At 40.8% G+C, this 24778-nt stretch overlaps 1 protein-coding gene across 1 annotated transcript in view; it reads right to left on the bottom strand.

Moving 5' to 3' along the window:
- FANCD2 (Fanconi anemia, complementation group D2) overlaps positions 1-23701 on the bottom strand; it is a gene marked incomplete at its 3' end in the record, with an annotated part of 52717 nt that extends 29016 nt beyond the window's left edge. Inside the window, exons 1-19 of the mRNA XM_009697099.1 lie at positions 23631-23701; positions 23086-23090; positions 22726-22863; positions 22080-22147; positions 21112-21215; positions 20506-20569; positions 19370-19422; positions 16734-16812; positions 15859-15983; positions 13923-14010; positions 12830-12934; positions 11738-11838; positions 11172-11280; positions 10388-10423; positions 9853-9996; positions 8613-8747; positions 7076-7207; positions 4934-5041; positions 1184-1293 (exon numbers count right to left, since the gene is read on the bottom strand). Coding sequence (XP_009695401.1) covers positions 1184-1293; positions 4934-5041; positions 7076-7207; positions 8613-8747; positions 9853-9996; positions 10388-10423; positions 11172-11280; positions 11738-11838; positions 12830-12934; positions 13923-14010; positions 15859-15983; positions 16734-16812; positions 19370-19422; positions 20506-20569; positions 21112-21215; positions 22080-22147; positions 22726-22863; positions 23086-23090; positions 23631-23701 — 1775 coding nt within the window. The remainder of the gene's footprint in view (positions 1-1183; positions 1294-4933; positions 5042-7075; positions 7208-8612; positions 8748-9852; positions 9997-10387; positions 10424-11171; positions 11281-11737; positions 11839-12829; positions 12935-13922; positions 14011-15858; positions 15984-16733; positions 16813-19369; positions 19423-20505; positions 20570-21111; positions 21216-22079; positions 22148-22725; positions 22864-23085; positions 23091-23630) is intronic.
- Positions 23702-24778: the final 1077 nt, after the last annotated feature.

Genomic DNA, 24778 nt, shown 5'->3' with positions numbered 1-24778 from the left:
ACTCAAAAGTCCTGCTGCTTATTTGCAGAGTTCAGAAAGGCACTTTTTCCTCTGATAACTTGGCTTTCAAGTCTCTCTCCTTTAGTCTTTTTCTGAGGAAAGCAGACAGGATTGCCAATAAGGTACACAATGATCCAATGTGATGCAAAGATATTTCTCAAGTGCCAGCAGACAGATTTTCCCCATGCATTTGGGTCAGACTTGAGTGGGAAGGAATTTATGTACAGGTCAAACAAACAGATTCCCTGGGGATATGCTCCTTTTTCTGAGGCACAGAACATGCTCCACCTGCTGGGATCATCTGTGTGCACTTTACCTGGCAAACTCCCTGCTGCCAAAGGTGTATTGATGCACTGATGACCCCACAGGCTCTTTGGTTCCGCCCCCCCTGCCCACCGCCCCGGCCCTGTAATCCTTGTTTTAGGATTTTCTAAATCTCCTCTTGAAATAACTATATTAGCATACCCCACTTAGACTTGAACCAGTGCCTTTAAATTAGCGAGTCTGATGTCAGTGCTATGGGAGCAACCTTAAGGAAGTCCACTGACTCAGGGCTTGGAGCTAAGATGGGCTTTTCTCTTCATGTAGTAAACAGCAAAACCATTTTATTATGAAGTGCAAAAACAGCAAGCTAAATAATGTTTCTCAACACCACTCAAATCTTTATTTTCCAAGTGCTTTAATCTTTGCCACAGCTCTTAACAGGAGTTTGCCTGGTTTACGAATGCTGTTTATAAATTTTTTATACAGTACACTGGAAATTGTCACACCAATGCCCAGCACAGCAGTAACAATCTTTCTCCTTACTTCTCCTTTATATTTCCCTGTATTCAAACTTGGAGCACACTAGGTTATTCAGCCTAGTGTCAGAAGCTGATCTGCAGTCAGTCCACCACAGCGTTCAAATTTTTTTCCAAGCAATAGGTCCTGCTGGTGATAGTCAAGGCATCTATGAATAGGCATTAACAAGAAATTTGGGATGCCTTTGCGATTAGCAGCAGGTGAGCAGTATTGAACGGGTTGTAACACCAAACACTGCAGTCTGCAGAAAAGTTTTAAGTTCCTGCACTTGACTAAGATGTGCATGAGCTCGAAGGAAACGCCCCCCCTTTTCTTTGTTCCGCTCCAGGTTTGGTCTGAACTGAAAGCATGTTAAATTCATCTTTGCTACATTCTCTCTCACCTTTTTAATGCCACGCTGCCTATCATGGTAACAGCACCAATAATCCCCATTTGTTTGTGGTTTGGAACTGTGCTGGAGAGCCATTTCCTGATCACCATGTGCATATCATCCTAAAAAGAAAGATGCAGACCATGTCACCACAGAGGTACTTACGTGCATCACTCACAATTCTATTGGCATCTTCACTTCATGTCATCTCCAAAGGCTGCAGGGGGATTGTTTATTGGGATTACAGCTTTGCAAAAGGAATGTGCATTCAGCAATTTCCTTTATTATGAAAATACTGGTCACAACTCTAGGTAAGGCTGCAAACAGCATTAAAAGTGACTCACTTTGACTTTGCTCTAATTACTACACAGAACATGTACTCGGTCCAGGTTTCATCTATAATTAATAGAAAAATACGTTAAAAAAATAGCAGATTGTCCTGGAGCCCTTCACATACAAACAGCAGCCGCAGAGCTGCCCTCCAAAACAGTCAGCTTCAGGAGGCTGAGGGATGGAGCAGTTTTTGGTGAAGGTCCAAAGAGAGCTGTAGGTAACAGCATACCAGACACCTGGGATTAAGAAATTTCTCATGCTGCCTCCCTTGTCCCCTGGATGTGGGCAAGCATGGCTTCCACAATTGTAAAGGTTTCTTTGCAGCAGCTCTGTAAGCCCACAGCTGGTCTCAGTGCAGCATGCCCTATTTCAATGGTTGTGTCATGCAGCAAATTGGCTGCACTTTCCCAAAATGGGCATGGTTTTGAAGAGTTCTGGAAGTCTGGACCTCTACAAGAAGGTAGAAGAAGTTCTCACTACAAGAATGTTGAAGAAGTTTTCACTACAAGAAGGACATTGAGCTGCTGGAGCGTGTCCAACGAAGAGCAACAAAGCTGGTGAAGGGCCTGGAGCGCAATTCTGATGAGGGGTGGCTGAGGAAGCTCAGATTGTTTAGTCTGGAGAAGAGAAGGCTGAGGGGAGACCTTACCGTCCTCTACAACTACCAGAAAGGAGGTTGTAGTGAGGTGGGTGTTGGTCTCCTCTCTCCAGTAACTAGTGACAGGACAAGAGGAAACAGTCTCAAGTTGTGCCAGCGGAAGATATTAGGAATAATTTCTTCACTATAAGAGTCGTTAAGCATTGGAACAGGCTCCCCAGGGAGATGGTGGACTCACCATCCCTGGAGGTGTTCAAAAAATGTTTAGATGTGGCACTTTGAGACACGGTTTAGTGGGTTTAGTGGCGTTGGGTAGAAGGTTGGACTTGATGATCTTTGAGGTCTCTTCCAACCATAACAATTTTGATTCTATTGGTAGACTAAATGGTTTCCTAACACTGAGAGCATGAAGCATACTCAGTTGTAGCAGTGTGATACTTCAGGAAAGTTGGGAGACCAGTCTTCTGGATGAGAAGTCTAATACTTGCCAAAGAGATCAAAGGCAAAGCACAGAAGAGCAGCAAATCAGCCACAGGAATCCAAGCTGCACCTGCACTGCTGGCAGAGGAATGGTAATCAAGAAAGCTGTCATCTTGAGAGATGAGGATGGAACAGCTGACCAGAGGCTGAAAAAGGGCAGCCACCAAGTGGTCTAGAATAGTGTCTCTGACAAAGGGTTATGTTCTGCCTGATCCCTTAAACTGATAAGCTGTAGGCGAAAAAAGACAGACACCTTAGCTAGACAATCATGGGAGAAGGCTGCCAGTGGGTCCTGACCAAAGCTAAGGGACAGCTCAGCTTTCTGATACCTAAAAGTAGGTATCAGGAAGTAATTGATTTCAAAGCAGGGATGGAACAATGAATGCACTAAGCAGAAAACCCGCTTATTTTAGCCAGTTAGTAACAGCTATTGCTAGCTTAAGCATCAACCACTGTGGAAGAGCAGCATCCCTGTTATGAAGAGCAGCATTATCAGACTGCATCAGAGCACATGTGAGAACTCAGAAGCAGCTTCATAAAAGCAGCGAAGATCTTGCAGGCCACTGAAAAACATTATTCAATCAAAACAGCCCTGGTTGCATTGATTCTTATTAAGTACAGGTCCTGCCAAGGAGGAGGTTGGCCCATACAGAGATCCTCAGGGATTGAGAGCTGCATGAAAGCACAAGCTCTGACCAGAGAGGGGTCTTGAGACAGAGGAGATGAAGGCTTGAGTTATGCTATGCAAACTACCAGTGCCAACAAGATCAAACTGGTAGCAGAGAAAAGGACAGTACATGGTTATGCTATCTTTTCTTGACCTTCACTAGGCAAGAGGCCTCTGGGATGACCTGTGCAGTGGAAGCACAAATGCCTAATCTGCCTGTAGAGATTCTCATGTCCAAGAGGCATTGGTTTGCAGAAGTACAGTTGAGAAGGCAAAGAGGAATTTGGTTCCCAGGATACCGATTTCTTTGGTGATCTGTCCCTGGAGTCTTTGGAATCGCTGAGGACAGACTCAAACTGCCAACATTGGATCCCCACAGTTACAAACTCTCAGCTCAGAATAAATTTTAGAATTTACACTCCTCCTCTTCTTTTTGCAAATTATAAGGGTGACAGGTAGAACTCTTCTTCCTGACGGCTAGTCCTTCTGGGCTGCAAAGTCACCTTGTGTGTTGTCAAGGCAATTTTCACAAGTTGCACATAAGAAAGACTTGGGGTGGGAAGCAGGGAAATCACTGAGGAAAGTAGTTCAGAAAGGAGCTAAACCTGCCGTATAACCAGAAATTTTGGCAGCGAAGAGCTCCATCTTAACAGGGTGAGTGAGGAGACCTGAAATGACTACAGACATGCTGCTTTACATGCCACAGACCAATCAGGAAGAGAGGGAGAGCAGTTTTCCTTTATAGTCTCAAGTTAGTGTGTGTAAACATACCCACAACTAGAAACTATGCAGGGACTCAAAGAAAGACAAATAGTCCTAATTTCTAAGAGCTGAACTTTATGAATGTGAAGATTTTAAACCCAGACGTCTCCATTGTGAAATAAATGTCTTTGAGATATTTCTTTATCTGATCACTGCCATGCTCAAGGAGTCAGAAATCCAAAGGTATCTGATACCACCACTGTTATGCTGCAACTGAGTCATACAAGGTATCCTGTGTAAAAGGAATATGAATTTAGAGAGACCAGGTTTGATAGCTTCTCATGTTTAAACTAGAGGCAAAAAAGGTGTAGAGTCTACCGCTTCACAGCAGAGTCCTCTGTTCTGTGTAGTTCAGTTCTTCTAACATGAGAGTCTTTGTTGTCTCTCGTGTACAAACATTAAGCAGCTGAATCAAGATGAACATCTCAGGGAAGAAGCTGAGTTACGCTTTCTGAGTGTTTCCAAGTGATGGAGAATCAAAGCTTGTCAAAGAGGCTGCTGAATTTACACTTTTGCAAGTTTTCAAAGCTCAGCAAGACAAAGTCATGGTCAACCTGATATCATGTTGGTGACAGTCCCACTTCAACTGGGAGGTTAGATTAGAGATTATCATCAGTCCCCTTCCACCAACATTTCTAACAACTCTACCTTTCTTAGATGTGCAAGAGAAGAGGACCTTTCTGGGAAAGATGTGAGGTATGCAGTACTGTGAGGAGCCCTTGCTATACAGGGTGGAAAGTCTGAAGCTGCAAGCTGGCTTGCAGCCAGTTGGGGAGAAGAGAATTTAAAGCTGAAGGACATCCTGATATCAATCACTGTTCACAGATGAGGCTATTATTTGCACAGCACAAACTCTGGAAGTTAACTTAGCAAAAAGGACAAAGGCACAGCCTGAACTCCTTTCTGTTGTGTCTCTGCTTACCTGAATATAGCTTCCCTCTTGCCTCTGGCTGAATGCTAGTGTGCCGAGAATGTAGAAAAGCTTCCGGATCTGGCATGGATTCAGTTTCTGTGTAGAGTCTAAAATGGTCTGTAAGAGAGAAGCCACAAACCAGCTCAGATGTATCAAGAATCCCTTTCCATAGTCCCAAAAATACATCAGTTGTCAACCGCAGGGAAGACAATGAACTTTACCTTCTTTGCACATGCAGGAAAAAGCTATTGCTTTGCTCTGCTCTGCCAGTAAAACTATTGCTCTGGCCTTAATTATGGCAGTTCATTTTACCAGGGGCTGAATGGGAAGAATAATCTGGCTACCATAAGCATTTTGGGACTGCTCTAATCCCATTAGTGAGAACTATTTATCTTCTATCACAGGTTTGGTCACAGGATTCAAAGTATTTGACAAAATTAACATTATGGGGTTTTTACCAATAATTCCATTACAAGCCCTGTAACAGTCAAGTTGTTAAGAATCAAGGGGTTGAATTTTCTGTGCTGGCTGGCATCCTCAGGATATTTCTTCTTCCGGTGCTTCAGTGAAAAACAGTCCAGCTGTTTCCCAGAACCATGCTAGCTTTCCTACCACTGACACAGCATTTCGCTGCCATTATTTTTCTCCTACTACTGGTCAGTCTCATTCAGGATTTGGAATGAGGGTTTGACAGGATTAGATAAACACTTTTGCAACCCTCAAGAAAATTCACTCAATTTTAAGATTAAAAACCAGCTGTTTAGGGAGATGGTTTGTGCTGAGATCTGCATGTGCTGGAGAGGTTCCAGATCAGTGTCAAATATGCCAGGCATCTGCAGCTCTACACCTTTTTACAGGTAACTGGCCAGTGTCTCAACCACCTCTGAGATGCATGTCAAACACGGTACACTGCCAGACCTAGAGGTGTGGCCAGAGCACCGATTTAATATGTTTCACATACCAGCTTTGGTAATGCATCAAAGATCGGTCCGTATAAACCATAATCTCTAAGTGATCTACCAGCACAACAACATGCAAACAAGGTCAGGAGGAAGGTCGGCAGGTCCTAGTGGACTGCTGTGAGCAAGTACTCCCCATCGCACTTCTGACAACGCATTCAATTATGAGCAGGAGTTTTAGGTTGTCTCTTTCAAGGACTACTTTCAATCCTGAGTCCTTATTGCATCTTCCCTCTGCCGGGAGGCAAGCAAGTCTGGTTTCTTCCTGTTATACCCACTGAATGTGTGACAGATTGCATTGCAAATTCTGATGGCAGATCTCTGTGTCTTTTTAGCATATTTTAAGTAATTTACATTTAACGATAAACCAGCTAAACAGCAAAAAGTATATAGATTTCCCACAGTGTGTACTTAAACTACAGAATCCACTGACGCCAAGGGGGCAGCAAAAAAAGTCAGAGGGGTGGGGAGAATACCCATACCCATACTCTTCAATGGCTCTTCAAAAGAGGATGTTCTTAAGCTACAAATCACCACAGACTGGGGAAGTGTTCCAGGAAAGTATTGTTACCTGCTTGCCTTGCTGTTTTGCTCTTCCTTCAATCTCCACTTTAACTATTTTTCGAAATAGGGGACTAAGCAGGCCTGAACCTGCTTGTCATTCTTAGGAGTCAACAGTCCATTTTTTAATCCCCATTGAGTACTTTCTTCTTTTAAATTTTAGGACATAAGTCTTTTCCCATCCCTCCAGGAGTTTTGTTTTACAATTCAAATACTGGCTAAAGTACTGTCAGTCTTTCAAGGTGGTAGAACGGGCAGTCCACAAAGAGGGCGGTTTTTTTGCCAAGTATTTGAAATAGCTGATGTTAATAAAGACTGTATTTTCCCTTCCATTGTAGGTGTCATTCCATGCCTGCAATTTAAGCATTCTCCAGCTACAGGGAAGGGTAACTTTTTTTATTTGTCTGTCTCAATTTCCCCTGTCAAAAAAATCATACAGTCCTATCTTACAGCTCATGCCTTCCTAGCGGATATGTTTCACTTCTGACCACAGCATTTCTCAAGACAGATAGCTTTACAGGTATGAGCTGTTCCAATACCTCTATTTCTGAAAAGCACTGGCCTATTCTGGATCTGAGGTAAAGTGGTGTAAGGGACCTGAAATATAGTATGCCCTCAGAAATATACATACCTTCACGAAGGTGGCATAGCGCATCAGCAGGGATGTGTGCAGCATCACCAAATCGGTGAGCACATCCAGAGAAATGTCCAGTTCTGTCTCATTTCCACTGCACACGTGAGTCACCAAAGCAGTCACAACCTCCTAAGGAAAAAGCCCCCAGAGAAGCCATAGTAAAATATCAACAGAAAAATGTCTGCCCTGTTCTGCTCATGTAGAATATGTTGATCAAGTACAGATAATCATCCTGAAACTGAACCATATTATTCTAAGTACCTTCTCAGTTTGTTCTTTAATTCCTGACATCCACAATATTGACTTTCTCCTTGAGCCCGAATCTTATTCCATTCTAAAAGCTCCCCTGATTCCATAAATCAGCTCTTCACCAAATTTTTCCTGCCTGCTTGCTAACACTACTGCAGCTTCTGCTCTTTCCTAAGATGGTAAAAATCTACCCTATTTTTCAGGTGCACAGAATGCTGCACCATACCCAGGAAGACATCGCCTCTAACTTCAGCAGTTCCAGTGTCTTCACAATCATTATCAAGAGTAGTTTCAAATTGACATTTTTGTTTCAAAATTTTTTTTATGGTCTTATTCAGTTGACTTCTGAACAGGGAGCTCTCTCCACTCCCATCCACTGTCTGAGGCTCTGGGTCTTTCTTATATCACCAATTGCTAATACAGCCCTCCTCTTTTGAAATTCTTAACATCTCTAAGTATTGCTAGACTAATTAGCTTGTTGCAGTTGACATCGTATGTCTTCACGTCTCAGGTTTTCCCCAGTTGCTTTTTTGTTTGTCTGTTTGTTAAGTTTGCTGTAATAAGTAACACAGATACAGCGCCGGAAACAGTCTTAATTCTAAGCATATCGTGCCCAAAAAAGTGCAAATACATTCAAAAGCTTGTGCAGAGCTGTCTTGAATCCCCAGATTTTCTGATGACAGCATGTCTGCAGGAACTCATACTCAGAGTCGAAAGTCTAGTCTGTGATTATTTCACAATATGCAGCAAGAGTCCAAGTTGGTCAAAGCTCTGAGGGAAATCTGTGTAAACTTTTTCATCACAGTAAGTTATCCAAGGAAAGGGAAAAAAGTTTCAATATAAACTGTAACAATGGCTTTTTAAAATAGAGGATGCTCAAAGTGACTAGGTAAGACAGAACAGGAATATAGATTTATGAACAAATCTCCTCCATGACCCTGGGGGCCAGTCCTGACTTCCTGGCTAGATCTCAGTCAAATTGTTTGCTTTCTGAATTGCAGCAACCCCAGCACAATCCCCTCTGCTCTGTAAGTATTTTTCACCCTGTCACTTCTGAGGTCTGCCTATTTGCTCCCTGCTCCTCCCGGCAGTCTCTGTGCTTGAATCGCTTGCTACCAGAGCCTGGCTGTGATTGTTCGCTGTGTTCTGCTTGGCCTACTCTACAGCATAGACCTCTCTCCAAGGGCTTCCAACTGCCTGAAATCCTCTCCCTGTAAAGGATCATGACACATTCTAAAACAAAATGCAAACACAAATAAAATAGAAGCCATCCATCACACTATACCTGCTGGCAGTAAGAGTCAAAGGCTGCAAAAGCTTGCTTGTACATGCAGCTGCCAAAGGAGACTACGGCTGGGTGTGCAGAGTGCAGAAATGTCTGAGCAAGTGCTAGGATTGAAGGGAAGAAGTCTTTGATAACCTGAAATACAGACATCATGAAAGAGGAGATTACTGCTGCTTGTTTTCAACACAGTTCTCTAAATAAAGAGCATGCTACAGCTCATCCCGAAAGCTTTCTCTAGTTTAGTAGGTGCTTTCTTGCCTTTTCTGACTGCCCTCTCTCACTCAAACAGGCAACAAGAGCAAATAAGGCACACCAGAATGGGTTTCTCCAACCTTCTCCGCAGAAAGGATTTACAGATTGCTTAAGAAGCCAACCTGCAAAGCTGCAGAGCTCACAGCAGCATAAGGAATATGGGTGACACCAGGGAAGTCACATTTCAGCAATGTACCACTAAATATAAGACCCAGGACAGACACATTCTTGGCCTTACTTTAACATAAGGACTCTGCTACATCAAGATACTCAGGAAAAAATCTAAGTTAACTTTTAAAGTTAGCTTAATCACACAGCCTTTGAACAACAAGCTCTTATTCAGATGTAAAGTGGCCTAATTTATCTTAACTTATTCTGGGAGTTAAACTAAAACTGAATTAAACTCATTTATATTCAGAATAAAATGCACCTACTTAAGGCATTATTATAGTTCAGTTAATTAATTTTAAATTCATAACTCAGTGTTTCTCATCTGCCTTCTACCTCTGACAAGCAGCACTGTGTCATTTTTCATTGATCTTTTCAGTTTTCTCATAGTAAATGCTAATTTACATGACATTACAAACATATACCCAATATATATATTTAGACCTTGAGAACACTGCACTTGAAACATGGTGCATGTAAACATCTGAACTTCTAAAAATACTGTGGGAGACAACAGCATGCCTGGAACACACAGTGGAGATCTTGGGCTACACCACACCTCTTAGGCTGAGAGGTTTTGCATCAAAATAAAAAGCCCATCCAGTTCTGAGGAAAGTTCATCTCTAAAAAAAACATGTTACAGTTACAACAGAGGACATGTGCCTTGGGACACTGATCTGGAACAAAAAATTAAAAAACAGAAATAAGTATACATAACTGGAATAGTACAAATCATGCAGCACAGGGTTAAATCATCATCTGACAAGATCTTTGAGAAATAAGAGAGAAGAGGGAGTCCCAAAGCAGAATCAGCACTGACCGTTGAATGATTTTGGAAGGCATTCTGCATCAGCTGTTCTGGCATGCAGCCCAGTCGAATTTTGCTCCTCAACAGTCTCTCAGTTTGCTTCCTGTTCTTGGTGTTTGTCGAATGGATTAGCAGCAAAACTATCACATCCAGAACCTTTTAGGGGAAATAACCACCAATCATTATGCAGAAAAGATAAACAGCCCAGACAACTACACACTTTGAAATCAAAACGGAGAAGAAAATCAAGAGCTCAAAAAGCCCTGACAGCCACAACTGTAGAAAACCTTATCAGTCCAACAGGACACACTTAAAGCCAGATAACTGTCCCTTGACATTTAGAAGGGATGAACTAAGAGTTACAAAGAAAACGGATGGCTGTTATACTGGGAACAAGTCAAATACCCAAAGAACCACCCATGCAACATCACCGGCAGTTTCTGCTCCAACTAGATAGATCTCTTCATCTACAACCATGAAGAAAGCCCTTGAGAACACTAGCAGAAGAGGTCACTCCCAGAGACAAGTGCAGAGTCAGAAGTATTACCTTATGGTCAGACACAGATGTGGTGTTCTCAATAGCCTAAGAGCAAAAAACCAAGAAAGCTGTTATGCTAGAGTACAATACTACATTCTAAAACCAAATCAAAAAAGGCAGACACCAAAAGAAATGCTGCTCACAGATTTCTCTCTTCTACAACAGGACAGCTCTCAAAGCCAGCAAACTGGATCTTGCCAATAGCAAAGAATCCAGAAGGCACTTAAAACAGCACGAAAATTCAGCTTGAATGAGGACGTTCTCAAATAACATCAGGCTTGAAAAAGAAGCTAAGGTACTGAGCAATGAAAGGTTGAGAACAAGAAACAGCCTCATTGTTTATACTGAAACGCAATTTAAAATTAAACTTAGCCCAATATCAGCCAATACTGATTTTAGCTGGACATTTTCAAGCATCTTAAAGCTTCACACCGTTCAATCTCAACATATGGGTATACATTTTTGCTCTCTTGCAGACAGAAAAAAAATCTAAGACTATTTCTTCCAAAACACTCTCATAAACATGTAGAACCAGGTTTATCCTGCACTTCAAGATTTGGGGTCTGTACAGACAGCCCCGTGGCCATCTTACAAGCACCATGAAATCGGTAACTGAGGAAGATAGCAGACTCCTGGAAAAGCACTGCTATTTGGAACACAGAATGAAATCTATATCAGTAAAATGAAGGGCTAACTTCTGTCTTTTAATATCACATTTGATTACAAGAAAGGCTCAGGCTCAACCTAGGAGTCCAATTAAACAAGGAAACAAGGACTGAAGCATGTATCTTACCTTAATCCATGCTTCAGAGATATCTTTCTGAAATCTCACAGCTAACTTGATTGCATCAAAAAGTAGCTTCACACAATTCTGGCTGGTGGTTATTTGGCTCATGGAAGAACTGTAAATGATCAGAAAGGAGGAGACTCAGTCATTGTAAATACTGTTGTAAAAGGAACAAGGCAGCCTAGCAGACACAGCGGTTACTTAAAGCAGCCATTCTCTAGAGGGAATGCTCTGGCAAGTGTAAGGAGTCAACAAAAAACATACTGGAGGGAACTTAAAACAGATGAACTGGCAGCAACATTACTGTAAATGGAGTTGCTTACCCCCATGCAGACATGGATGCAGATGGCTCAGAAAGACTACATGCAAGGCAGGGGAAGCTGGCTGGGCAAGGATTGACAAATGCGTTATATTAGCACCAAGCAGGAAGGAATAAAGGTGTCGGCATCTTTACACAGGATGAATTAGGCTCATGTATGTAACCACGTGTGCCAGAGAGATCAGATAAAGAAGATTTGAAGTCCTCTTGTCCCATCTTACCCTTGGAGAATCATGTAAATCTGCTCAAGTACCTGGTCTGGACTTGGCTTTTAAGCTTCTTCTGGGAACCTAGGATCTGCAGGGGCAGAACACATGACGACAGATCCAAGCTCTTACGAAGATCAGAAACCACCTGTAAAATACAATTTCCTGCACAAATCACTGTGACATATAAGGGAGGAACAGAAAAAGCTGAGGAAAAGAAAACACAATCTCCTAGAACAACCCTAAAATCACAAATCAAATACTCATGTATTTGTAAAGACTCATAAGCATTTAACCATGCTCAAACTTTTTTTTTTTAACTTAGAAAGTGAACCGGCAACACTTTGCTCTTCACCTGTCATGTCATGATGTTGCAGTTGCATGCTGAAAGCAGGAAAGGATTTCTTAAGAGTTACTCCATGAAATTCCCACCTATATCTGCTGTATGCTGCTCTGAACTAGTTTTATCCTGTTTAGCAGCTGAACAAGATATATGACAGCTACAGGAATTCTGGGGCATGTGAGTTTACCAATCTGCTGTCAAATTGCAGTGTATCAGCACAGACTGGCTTGCACGTTACAGGCATACTGTTTTCACAGAGGTCTCCCTGAAAGATTTGGGCAGATCACAATCCTCATCTGGCTTAGGCTGAGGCTTCCTCAAAGTATGAAAAAAAGCAAGAAGAGAATTAAGAAATTGCAGTCCCATGTCTGTTGGATACTTCTCAGATTTAATACCCTTAAAAGGTCTGTACAATGCACAATTCTTAGATAAAATTCAGAGGCATAAAGCTGCCACTTAACTAGAGCTTTCCAGTCTAACAGTTTAACTCAAGATAATTTGACTGCTTTCAGTTAAGATGTTTACACAAAAAAATAAATTTCTAAGAACAAATGAGAAAACTCTACACTAGCCAGCAGAAAGGAGGAGGTTTCAGTTCTCAGACCTGAAGGCATAACCTAATCCATGTCAAAGCACAGATAGAGTTTCTACATGTGCTTTGATCCTTGGTAATATTAAAAATTTTACTTGAAAACATTAAAACATACACCTCTGTGTGTGAAGCAACTGCTCTCCGTTAAAACACACGCTGGATTAGACAACTTATTGGTCTTTAGTATAGAGAAAAATACTGTACCTCTACTGCATCTGCTGCCTTGACATTATGGAGGATGAATTTTACTACTACAGGCAAATCTTCCAATTTTACAGAAGGCACAATGGTCATGGCAGACTGCCGCACCTGAGGAGAAAGCAATACTGGATCAGCTGTAAGACTATGGTTTGCAGAAACACGGTTATGTTAGCGGGAAGGAATCTTTGGAGGTTTATAGTCCAGCCTTCTGTTCAGAGCAGGAACACTGTCAATACTAGATCAGACTCACCTTGGCTTTGCTAACTGAGTCTTGAATATATCCAAGGATGGAGGAAACCCCCACCAAGCCCTGCCACCGCCTTGATAATTTATGTCAGTGATGCAGACCCTAACTCATTTTTCTAAATGTCCAACCTGAACCTCCTAGGCTGTAATTTGTGGCCATTGCCCCTTATCACTTCACTTGGCACTGCCAAGAACAGCTTGGCTCCATCATTTTTTAACTGGCTTTCAAAAGCGAAAAGCATGGAAGATGTATAGCCTGTTATGCAGCATTAGCCTTTCCAGACTATGTACAATAGTATTTAATGCACTCAAATGAAGCCATTTTATTCTATTCATAAGAAGCCTAACTGCAAGAAATGCAACAATCCAGCATGTCCAGAAGACACAAGGCATATCACCTCTTCTCCTTTATCAGCATTTTGCACAGAAAAGCTACAATCATGCAATTATTTAATCACCAGTCTGCCTTTACTTAGAACATAGCAGTCTAGTCTGGTCACTGTACTTCAAAAAAAGAAATAGCGACAATAAGCAGGTTTAAGTTAGGCAGTAAAAAGTCACTGCAGCAGGACAAAACGCTTTTGCATTTGCTAAAACAGCTGTGTTTGAAATTTCTGAATGCATACTGTAACAGTCAGAAAACTTCTCTCTGCTCCTCACTGAAACCCTGATGCATGTTTCCAAAACCAGTTTTAGCTTCTTCGACTCCTTTCCAATTTCAGCAAGGTCAGGTCTTTTAAAGGCCTATAGGAATCAGATTTAGCAAAATACTTTGAATGACAACAGTTCTAGCTCTTGTGTTGCTAAGCAAGGGCTGGGTTCTGCTTAACTGCTCAGTAAAAGCTCTTACCTCAGCCAGAAGGTCTGCATCAAGATCCAGACGAGAAAGGGCATCCAGGATTGGAACTGTTAGCCGTCTGCCCTGTTTTAGTAAGCAGCTGATACACAAAAGAAAACAAATGATCGTCTTAATAGAACCATGAATGGATCTTTAGTAAATTGTATGATTCCAGTAGTTTTCATGGTCACTGCAAAAAAATCTTTGAAACCAACAACAACATATACCACTGGCATTATGGAAAATTTGTTCCCTAAATTATTGCCCCTCTCTCAACACACTGAATTGTGATTCTATGGTTGCTGACTAGAAGCAGATATGAAGAATGCACCTTTTTCAAATCTTGTAAAAACAAGGAGCATGGACAAAGACCTGGTACAAGCCTCAAGTGAAACTTGAAAATTAGAAAGTCCTGGGTCCACTATAAATAGAAAAAAAATCAGTGAGATTGCTGGTATATGATTAAACCACACACATCACTTGGGCCATCAGCAAAGTGTAACTGAGATTGCCACCAAAGCCAGGGATTGAATCTGTCTCATGTATGACCTCCTCTCTAGTCACAGTATTTGCTCTAAGAATTGCAAACATGTAATGAAAGGCACAATGGGCCCAAGCAGATAATCCATTTAATTCAGCATCCTTTTCCCAGCACTGATCAATAGGGAACAAACAGACTAACAACTGGACAATTATTTACAAATGCTTCCTACATAAACTGGTCTGGCTTACAGCAAGCTGTGGTTTGGCACCTCCTTGACCAAGGAACTGCAGCTGTGTTTAACAGCCTCATGGACTTTCCTTCCCCAAAATTCATCTAATCATTCTTGGCTGACATCTAAGTTTCTTATAAACTTTCTCTAGCAAGAAGTTCTATTTGAATTGTGTTAGCTGAAAAACACCTCATTTTCGGCTTCCTGGTAATTCTATTTGTGTTCCCTAATTCATTACAACAAGCAACAAGTACTTTTCCACATCAGAAATAGGTAGAATATGGAAATAAATATGCCTTGCTGATACTGTTTAGATTCTCAGCTTTGAAAAAATACAAGTAGAGAAAACAGAAGTCTGAGGAGTTTGATTAGCATAAAAACTTTAATTGTTTGGAGTTTTTTATGTAGAAGCTGAGACAGTAAAATAAGAAAGGACACGTAAAGCTACAATTACTTTTGAGCAGATACAAGGAACAGAATGCATCGCTTGCAGGTGTAGGCTGAAATAATGACCACAGGTTTGAAAAGATAATTAACAACAGCATAAATGTAAGTGATCTGTGTAATGATAAGAATTAGAAACTCTGATGTGTATAATTAAATATTGGCTAAGACTACTGAAAAAAATCATTCTGTAAAATGAATACACTACTAAAAAAAGACAGATGTAAGGGCTAGCTTAAGGTTGTGCTCTCTGGGAGGATAGCTATTGGCATTAGGTCCCCCTGTTCTTTGGGTCTTTCGCTTGAGAAATGTATATAAAATAGCCAGAAAGTTATGCTTCATGCACACATTTATTGTGTTGTGGGGTTTTTTTATTAACAAAAACAATGTTGACTCTTAATGTAAAAGAATCCAAGCCAAATCAGAAGCTATCTATAGTAATATCCAAGTGACTGATCCCAGACTAACGAGGCAAAAGTATTGAGTACTTAACTGGATTCTACCTGTGCTGTATCCAGGTAGTCAACAGTTTAACAATTTTTTAGATAAAAGCACTTCTGGAACATTTAGACCTCTCTTTAAGAGTGTAACACCACAACTGAAATGTCCTAAGCCAGTGCTAGCTGTCCCTGAACGTTACTGTTAATAGAAACGGATTGTTGTCCTACTACTTCAGTCAGTCCTGGTGCAACCTGCATTAATGCATGATGTCCTTTACTGCCAAGTGCAAGGGAAAAAAAGGGAAAAACAAAAACAAAAACAAAAAACCCAAACAACAGAATCATCTGTACCTGAGCTCTCTGGCAACCTCACTTTGCTGGGAATCCTCCAGGATCTCAGGTAAACTGGTGATAATATCATGCTGGATTGGTACAGGAGAGACACTAACCATCTGCATTAACTTCTTGACAAGATCCTGCAGACAAGAGGAACACTTGTAAAATGCACGAGTCACCATGAGCAAGCGGTTCGTTAGCATGGCAACAATATTAATCATGTAAGGTCACTCAGTAAGTCATCCGTCTGGATTTATGCCAACTGTCCCTTAACTCATTGTCCTGTTGAAATCATGAACCGTAGCATAGACTTCTATGGAACAATGGTATTTTACAGGTAGGATAGACCTATCTTGGTGAGCAATACAAACTAGGAAACACAATAGCAAGCTTCTCAGTGTTTAGTATGACTTCTTGATTCAGTTAATTCTGGGACTCTCTAGTAACAGCCCTCCAGTACAAAGTAACCCACAGAGACTGACTGACTTCAAGAAAGAAGGAAAAGAACCACCAAAGCAGGAGCAAAAAATGCAACCCCAGATTCTTGCCACTATCCAATATCTCTTGTTAAAATTAAACAAGAGGGGATTGTAACTTCCTGCCAGCAACAGCTTTAAAATGGGGTCACCCATGTGGATACATACAGACAGACACAAATTTATGAAAAAGGAGACTTAGAGCAAGGGAAGAGGAAACATAGTAAAAGGGGATGTTCAAAAGTCACTCAAGGCAATCATAATAAAACAGAACGAATTAACTCTCTCCTTCAGTGTGTGAATATGAAAACAACATCAGTTCCATTAGCATAATAATTGATCTCATCCCACCTGAGAGGCATTCCAGAAGTTGACTGGAAAAAACATATGTGTGATCGCACCATCAGTACCCACCTGGCTGTCAAGAAGCCTGTCAAGCCATTTAAATTGATTGACAATGAGCCGGGGAAAGTTTGTTCCAAAGGTGCCCACACTAAAACAGCAGAGAGTGAAACACAGATCAGTCAGACCTACAGACTCAAAAGCTTTGCTGCTGGTCAGCAAGACCGTGAGATGCAACTCAAATTAACCAACTATCAAAACCATGTTATGAAAACATCATTGACACCCCTACAGATTTTAGCACTATCTAGGAAGAATCCTACTTCTTACTTACTGTGCAGACAAAGCGGGGATACCATCAGCCTGTTTCAACACACCACCACCACCAACATCCTAAGTTATGGCACAAAAAGCAAAATATATAATGTGGCTTGTGTGCTACCTACCGTAAGAGTGGCTACATGAGCTTAGCCTAAACCTCCTCTGAGCCCACTATCCCTGTCCCCAACAGTAGTCAATATTAGATGCTTTTGGATAAGTCTTGGGTAACAAGGCATTCACAGAGCAATCTTTTCACAGTGTTTCCATTTAGTCTCCAACAATAAGCAGTTTAGCAAATCTCCAAGGCAGAAGCTGGTACCCACTCCATGTTTGCTATCCAGCAGTACATTTATCCTCCATTAATTTCCCTAAGCCGTTAAAAAAACAAAACAAAACAAAACAAAACCAAAACACAAACCATAACTGTGTGCAATTTCTAACCTCTATATTCTACAACACTGAATTTGACAGTGTAATTATGCATAATCTGAAAAAGTACTTCTGGTTTTTTTTGTTTGCTGCCTTGCATAGATCGAAACAGGGGTTAAACCTTCCTCAATTACCTTTTCTAAATCTTTCTTGCTTTTACAGACATCTATCATCTCTCTGCCAGTCATCTCCTTTAAAGGAAGGCAGAATTCTGTTTTATTTAGAAGATTTTCCCCTACTTTCATAGAAACTATTCTATATTTTTGTGACATCCTGACCAGAAGTGCGTGCAACATTCAAAATATGATTGTACCATGCATTTACAGTGATATGATGTTTTCCATTTCATTCCCAATTCCTTCCCTAATTTTCTGTTTGCTGCTTTGTCTACTGCTAAGCTTAGAAATGATATTAAAAATAAGAAACAAAAAGAAGCACCCATACAAGATACCTTTCCTCAATGAAAACACTGAGTTTGTCATTGAATTTATACAATGAGGACTATTTTTAGTCTGATTTTTTAAGAAAACAAGGTTTATGGAGCTGTACTATCTAAGATGCCCTCCCTCTTCTGTAACTTCTGGTCACACCAGTCCGTGAACACATACGTATTAATAAGCTGGCTGTTGCCAAATCACATGGATAAATCAAGTTCTCCCTACCCTTCCTACAGGGAGTCAATAAATTGAATGTCCTCTGTCCAGGCACTGACTGGCATTAAACCTGTAGAGGTGTGATAGGTCTACGCTTTTACATCAGATTTGGGAGAAACTGGTCAGTCAGTACAGGTGTAGCTACAGACTAGCTGTAATGACTGTTGTTTCTTGTCCCATAATTAAACAAAACAAAAACCAGTAGGAAGTCCACTGAAAAAACTCTATTGTTCTTCACAATTAGTTTTAGATTAGTTTATCCTGGAAATTGTACCATAAATTGTCACCTCACTTTTCATTTCCTTTTTCATTCACAAACATGTTGAACAACCCAGATCTCCACGGGACCATCCTCCTTCTACTGCAAAATGGACCACTTATTTCTTCTTCCTTTTCCTCCCCATTTTTAACTGGTCATTAATACATAGGAAAAATTTCACTCTTCTTACAGTTTGACAGGAGACAAGTGTAACAACATCCATTTTTAAGACTTCCTACAGGGTTCACAGCACACTTAACAGCTTACACTTTTACATCCAAGATCCTTTAGAATTCTTGAGTGAAAACAATTCAGTCCTTGTGACGGTTTGTGTTAAACCGTCCTCTGACAAGATTTCAGTCTGAGACAATTTCTCAGACTCAACCTCTGTACAGCATTTGTACCCTGCTTGATACTCAGCACTGAAACAAACACTGTATCAGGAACAGCCTCAGCTTCTTCCTGTTCCTTGACCTGCTCCACTAACTCTGTAGCGAGCATCCAGAGCAAAGGAAAAAAGAGTTTAAGTGTTCAAGTCTTGCCTATGTTGCGCCTCAAGACCTCTCACTCTGCTGTGATGTTCTACATTCAAAAAACTAACAGATGCTTTTTCTGTTTTCCCTGTTTGAACACAATCTGTATTTTTAAAAGGAAGTCTGTTTGCATCTAGCAGCCTCCTAAAACTCTGCCAGCCACTTTCATCTTTTTTTAAATAATGAGACACTCTGTAGTCCCTCTGCTGAAATACTTCCCTAGCTTGTGCCAGTAGTTACAAAAAGCATAATGAATCATGAGTTATGTCTGTATTTCAGTTCCTATGAATTTGTCTTCTGCTTTATGCACTCACAAGTTTAAACTCGTGGTACCTCATAGATAAATTTATACATGTATGAAGGAAAAAAAAAAAAACAAAAACAAACCACAAAACAAAACACTGCAAACATCCATCCAGGTAAATTTGAAGTAACAGTTAAAATCAAACAGCTGGCGATTGTCCAAAAGAAGAAATTTCATTTCAAGGCAAATGGAAGACAGTCTGTACTCACACGTCAAAAAAGAATTCAGGGATCTTTTCCAACAACAGTGTTATGACAGCAGGCTAGAAAAAAGGCAAAAAGACAGTGTTAGGATGATGACTTACTGCTTCTGCTGTGGCATTCCCACCAAAACTGATCTTGCACAAAAGATGAAATATGCATAGAGAATAAAATACTCAAAAGAACCAATAAAAATATTTCCTGTATAAGAAATCTCTTGCCTAATGCCAGAAAGAAGGCATACAGCCCAATAACTGAAACTATATATAAACTATCCACATAATTTAATAGAATCAGAGCATACAGGCAGGATGTACAATTCCTCTGGGCCAAATGAAGCTCTCTTTCTCAGATCCAACTGAGTTGTTTTTCACCACATAGGAATCTAAAGCATCAACTTTAGATAAGTTTGAAAACAGTGCCCACATGCTTTTGCCATTTCCTTTGCAGATCTAACTCTTCCCCCCTTTAATCCTGGTCCAAATGCAATTCTAAAAATGTATTTAAGACAAGAACTTCTAAAACATTTTAATTATAAGAGGATTTAAATCTATAGCTGCCCTCAGGTTTCCCATGCCTTGGTGAGATATTTGTCATCTTCAACTCCCTATACATCTGAAGTAACTTTTATAGAAATTAACAGAACTTGTTCTTGCCAGCACGTTGGTCAGTGTCTTGCCTATTTTTAAACACTTCCAAGATTCAAATTCCTCCAATAATGGAGTTTCAATCACCTGCTCTAGCACTTAAAGAAAACATTCTCCACAGTGGAAGGGGATATATCCTATCAGAATTTCCCATGGTTGACCCGAGCCATCATCTCTCATCCTGCCCCTGTTCACCTTTGAGAGGAGTCTGGCTCTGTTTTCTCTACACCATGCAACTAGATATTTGAAGATCACAAAATCTCCCTCATCTTCTCTTCCTAAGACTGAACAAGCCCAGTTCCCTCTGTCTCTTCTTGTATGCCATGTGCTCCAGGCCCTGAGCATCTTTGTGTCCCTGAAGAAACAAGAAATTGGACACTATTCCAGATGCAGCCTCACCTGCCTCACAACTAGTTCTACTAATCCTCTACTTATGTAAGCAAAAGGATGCCTAAATAAATCAACACCACTGTAAAGAGCAAAGAAAGCTGCCCATACCTGTAGGATCTTAATTCCAAGAAGCAGTTTAATGAGGCTTTCACAATATGAGTGCACCAGAGTCCTGCAAGGTGAAAAATTCCACCACGGTTGTAATAAAAGAACAGGCTGTAACTCTTTGCGTTACGTTTTTTTTTAAAAAAACACTTACAATGACTTATCGTAACATATGGTAACCATAGGCACACACACAAAATTTTAAATCTGCACTTCAGCTCTGAATGAGCTTACTATCTACAAGACTAATGTGAGCTGGAAATGCAAAAGTCTCCGTAGTTAAGCTGTATCTCCTGGAAAAATTGTCAAAAAACAGTTAACCTTCACCTGCCTTGTCAAATTTTTTTTCCCCAGTATTTGGTTCTTGCCATAAAATGCCAGGGAGCCCAATGCATGCCACAGGCAGCTAGTAAATTCCATGACTTACTACTTTAAACTTACTGCAACTAAACAGCAATGTATTACACTAGCCACTTTTGCATAAGAAACAAGTCTTGTCATGTATCAGCTGGAGCTATGGCCTTTCGCTCCACTCTGATCAACATTACATGACATTTAACTAGAGACTGGCTCTGACTGAAAGGGAAGACAAAATACATTTTCTCTGACCTCGACCCATCAGTTCGTATGGGAGCACATGGCAAAAGACAGTTCTTGAACTGGTTTCTGTCCTTGATGTGAGATTCCAAGCCACTGATAAATTGCTTCACCACCTGCAAAGCAGAGAGAAGTTATCCACTTCCTGAAAAGACGCCCTGATCAACTGCTGTCATTTAGGATGCTCTTTGTGAGCAGACGAAAACAGGCCGGAGCTAGCCAGGGGACTGCAGACAGACAGAAATTGTGATGGAAGGAATGCTGGATAATAAATGAACTCTAGTCTAAACCATTTCCAAAAGGAAACACTGATTGTTCTACAAAATAACTCTAAAGCAACAGTCTCACATTTTACTTTGATTTAAAAGGGCTTTGCCTTTCTTCCTGTTCAGTTGATATAGCAACATTTAATGTGACAAGAGCAGCACACAAAAAACATTTGCAGTCAAATCACTGACCTCAGGATTTTCACACTGGGATTGTTGACTGGAGAGGAGAACCACATTGTGGCAATTTTAATGCTGCCAGTTCCTAGCCAACACAAAACCAAACACAGCTTCCACTAGAAAGTTAAGCAAGTGATTTTTCTACCTTAAGAGTCTTTGTTTATTGAATAACATTGCCAAAGAATTACTTTGAGAGGGCATCATGGTGGAAGTTGCTTGGAATTGTGCGAAACCAATCTTGGAGCATGCATACCAAGGCCAATTTAACAGAGGCACAGGTTAGTCATCTTTTTCTGACTATTCAGATGTAACAGCTGAGAAGAGAGAGACATAGCAGAAGGACAATGGGACCAAAAGGCTGGAACAGCAACACTGAGAGAATTAGAGAATCTGGACCACAGAAATCCAAGATAAGCTACTGTGTTGCATACTTTTGTATGGGACTAGCAGGGACAGGCAGCTCCATTTGCATCTTTTGCTACAAAGCAAACAGTTTTAAAGTTGGTCCCTGCCAAAGCATAGTCCATTACTTACACCTGGGTAAGTAGGGTGCTTCTCCAGGGCCAGGCAGAGCTTCTTCTGGAAAGCCATTTGGTCTACAGCTAAGGAGAAAGTTTAAAAAGAAAATAAATAACCAGACACATTTCATCCATACAACATCACAACAACAGCTACACTGCGTGTGCTCTATTGAGAAGTCCAGTTAGCAAAAGCCTGAGTGGTATCACCACTTGTGCTTTCTCCAGTCTGGGCCGAGGGTAGCTAATAGCATTAAAAAGGCTTAATACACCAATTCCCGAAGGCCTTGTCTGAGTTGAAAGGCAACAATGACATGTTCATTTTCCTGCTCCTACAGAGCTCCTGCCTCTGTAGCTCAACACTGTAATCACAGATGCAGTCTAATCTTATTCCATATATCTCTAATAATCTTGCCAAAGTCTTTTGACTTAGCACGTATACACCCAAAAAGCTGATATAATGAGTTTAGGTGATGCATAGCAGGAACTGTGCAATTCAAGAGGTATATAACATATTAGAGGCCAGATGAAGGTTTGCTTGAACTTTGGAACAAGCTAACTCAAGCATTTTTGCTCCAAAAGTAAAATGCATCTTTACTTTGTACCAGTCATCTTTGCAGGTGTTCAGATATGAGCAGAGAGAGCAAGTATTAAACTCATACCTATTTCATTCTGTCCTTCCCCAGTTTTCAGTACAATTCCTGATGTTCTAAGGAGCTCTTCAAAGACTCCCTCATTCTCCAATCCATCATGGGCAGAGGCCTTTTCCTTATGAGAAATCCGTGACTTCTTTGTTTCTGAGAAAACAAGACATGCTACATCAAATATACTCTGCAATAAAAATAGCAAAGTTCCTGCATATAAACAACTAATTCAAAATTAACCTGCTAGTAAGAAATTAGAGGAACACAGGAACACACTTATGGGACCAGACCAACAAACCGTACTGCAATTTGACAGCAGTCGTTAGCCAACTCAGATGCCAATGCACAGATCCCATAAAGCAGTTATCCCTGCAGCATGACACCTGAAAGGAGCATTTCTTACTAGCCCCTTCTAGTGACCCATAACCAAAGACAGTTAAGATACACCTTCAGTGGCTTACTCCTGTGGGAGACCTATTCACTAACAGATTATGAGCAATGCTAGAGCACATACTTTCCTCTGTCCTGAAAAGCACAAATTTAATATAAGTTCTTCCACCAGACCTGTCTCTTTGGTATCCACCCATCTGCTAAAGCAAATTACTATCTTCCCTTCAGCTATGTAGAGAAGTTATTTTGGTTTGCTTTATAGATACCAGTTTTGATCAAATGTGATTAATCTGGAGACTCTGAAGGCAGTGAAGCTCAAGATAATAAACACTGATCAAAGGTATGAGAAGAGAAGGACTGAGAAAAGATATGGCACTGCTTTTAGCATTGCTGTTTTATAATGATTAAAAGAAGTGTTTAAAGACCAACAGTGTCATTAACAATTAGCATTATCAAAACTGTCATTTTGGCCTTCTCCCTGCCTGGGAGCCACTGTCTCTACCAACGGATCTCCTTTCCCCGTAAGATTATACCTACTCAGCAAGTCTGTGTTGCAGCTCTCCCCAGAAGCATCAGGTTTTGACAATTTCCTTTTTGAAGCCATGGTAACAAAACCTTTGTTGTTGCCTAAAAAAAATGTGGGAAAAAGACAAGCAAGCAAAGGAGACATGACTTTAATTCAGATTTTTTTTAAGCTAATCTAGAATGTTTTAGTGAATACTGAAGGGAAATGCTCCAGAAATTGTGATTGCTCAAAGAAAGGCAGATTACCTGGTTAACCAGTATCACACCACATTTTTCTGCTGTACAGGTTGAGCTTTTAGAGCTTGTCATACTTAAATAGCACAATACATGACTTTTTCTAAAATTGAGTTCCTCATAAAACAAGGCTTAGCTTTTCTTCCAGATGCGAGGTAAATTAAATGGCAAGTTAAACTGAGTAACTAAGAGGTCTCAGATTGATCCACTGATCCTCTCCCCATGCCCAGACAAAGCTACAAAGGACAAGCAATTTAGTATTCGTGAGCCCAACCGTGTTAGCTGACCCCATTCATCTTCCTAACTCAGTACAACTGTACAACTGCAAGAAGAGTTCTGTCAGCACAAACCTCCATCTGACTTGTCCTCTTTTGGTGGGTGGCAGTGATTATAAATCACGGCTAACCTTTAATACTTAAAAAATATTTTTAAAAAACATGCCTAATCATCTCATGCTAAATTTTAACTGTTTGGCTGAGGCTGTTAAAATGAGTTACATAAAACATCAGAGTGGAAGTGGAATAATTCGGGGGAAAAGAAAAAAAAAAAAAAGCATGATGAGCCTTTAGCAACTCTTCTGGACCTGAGATGCAGACTGGGAGGCCAAAGAAGAGCGCTCACTCCCAGGTAGTCCTCTTTTTATTGTATCTGTTCCCAAATGCTTGGGAATTTCTGTGCCAGCCAACTTACCTCACCTGAACGTTTACAGTGCAGTAGGGGGTACACAAAAGTTTCATCACCCTTAGCTTGGTTCTATCAGTTTCCTCAGCCAGGAGAGGCCAGCTAGACCCCAAGGCCAGACTAGCGTTTCCGCAGGCAGTCAAGTTTTAAAGCTGGTCTTATGCTCTGAATACCAAGCAGCCACCCAAACGTGGCTCAGAAACGCCATCCCAAACCACACTGGCCCCAGAAAGCTGCTTCT

This window comes from Cariama cristata, unplaced genomic scaffold, assembly GCF_000690535.1.
Source record: "Cariama cristata isolate BGI_N322 unplaced genomic scaffold, ASM69053v1 scaffold14790, whole genome shotgun sequence".
NCBI lineage: Eukaryota > Metazoa > Chordata > Aves > Cariamiformes > Cariamidae > Cariama > Cariama cristata.
This window is presented reverse-complemented; position numbering and strand designations above follow the sequence as displayed.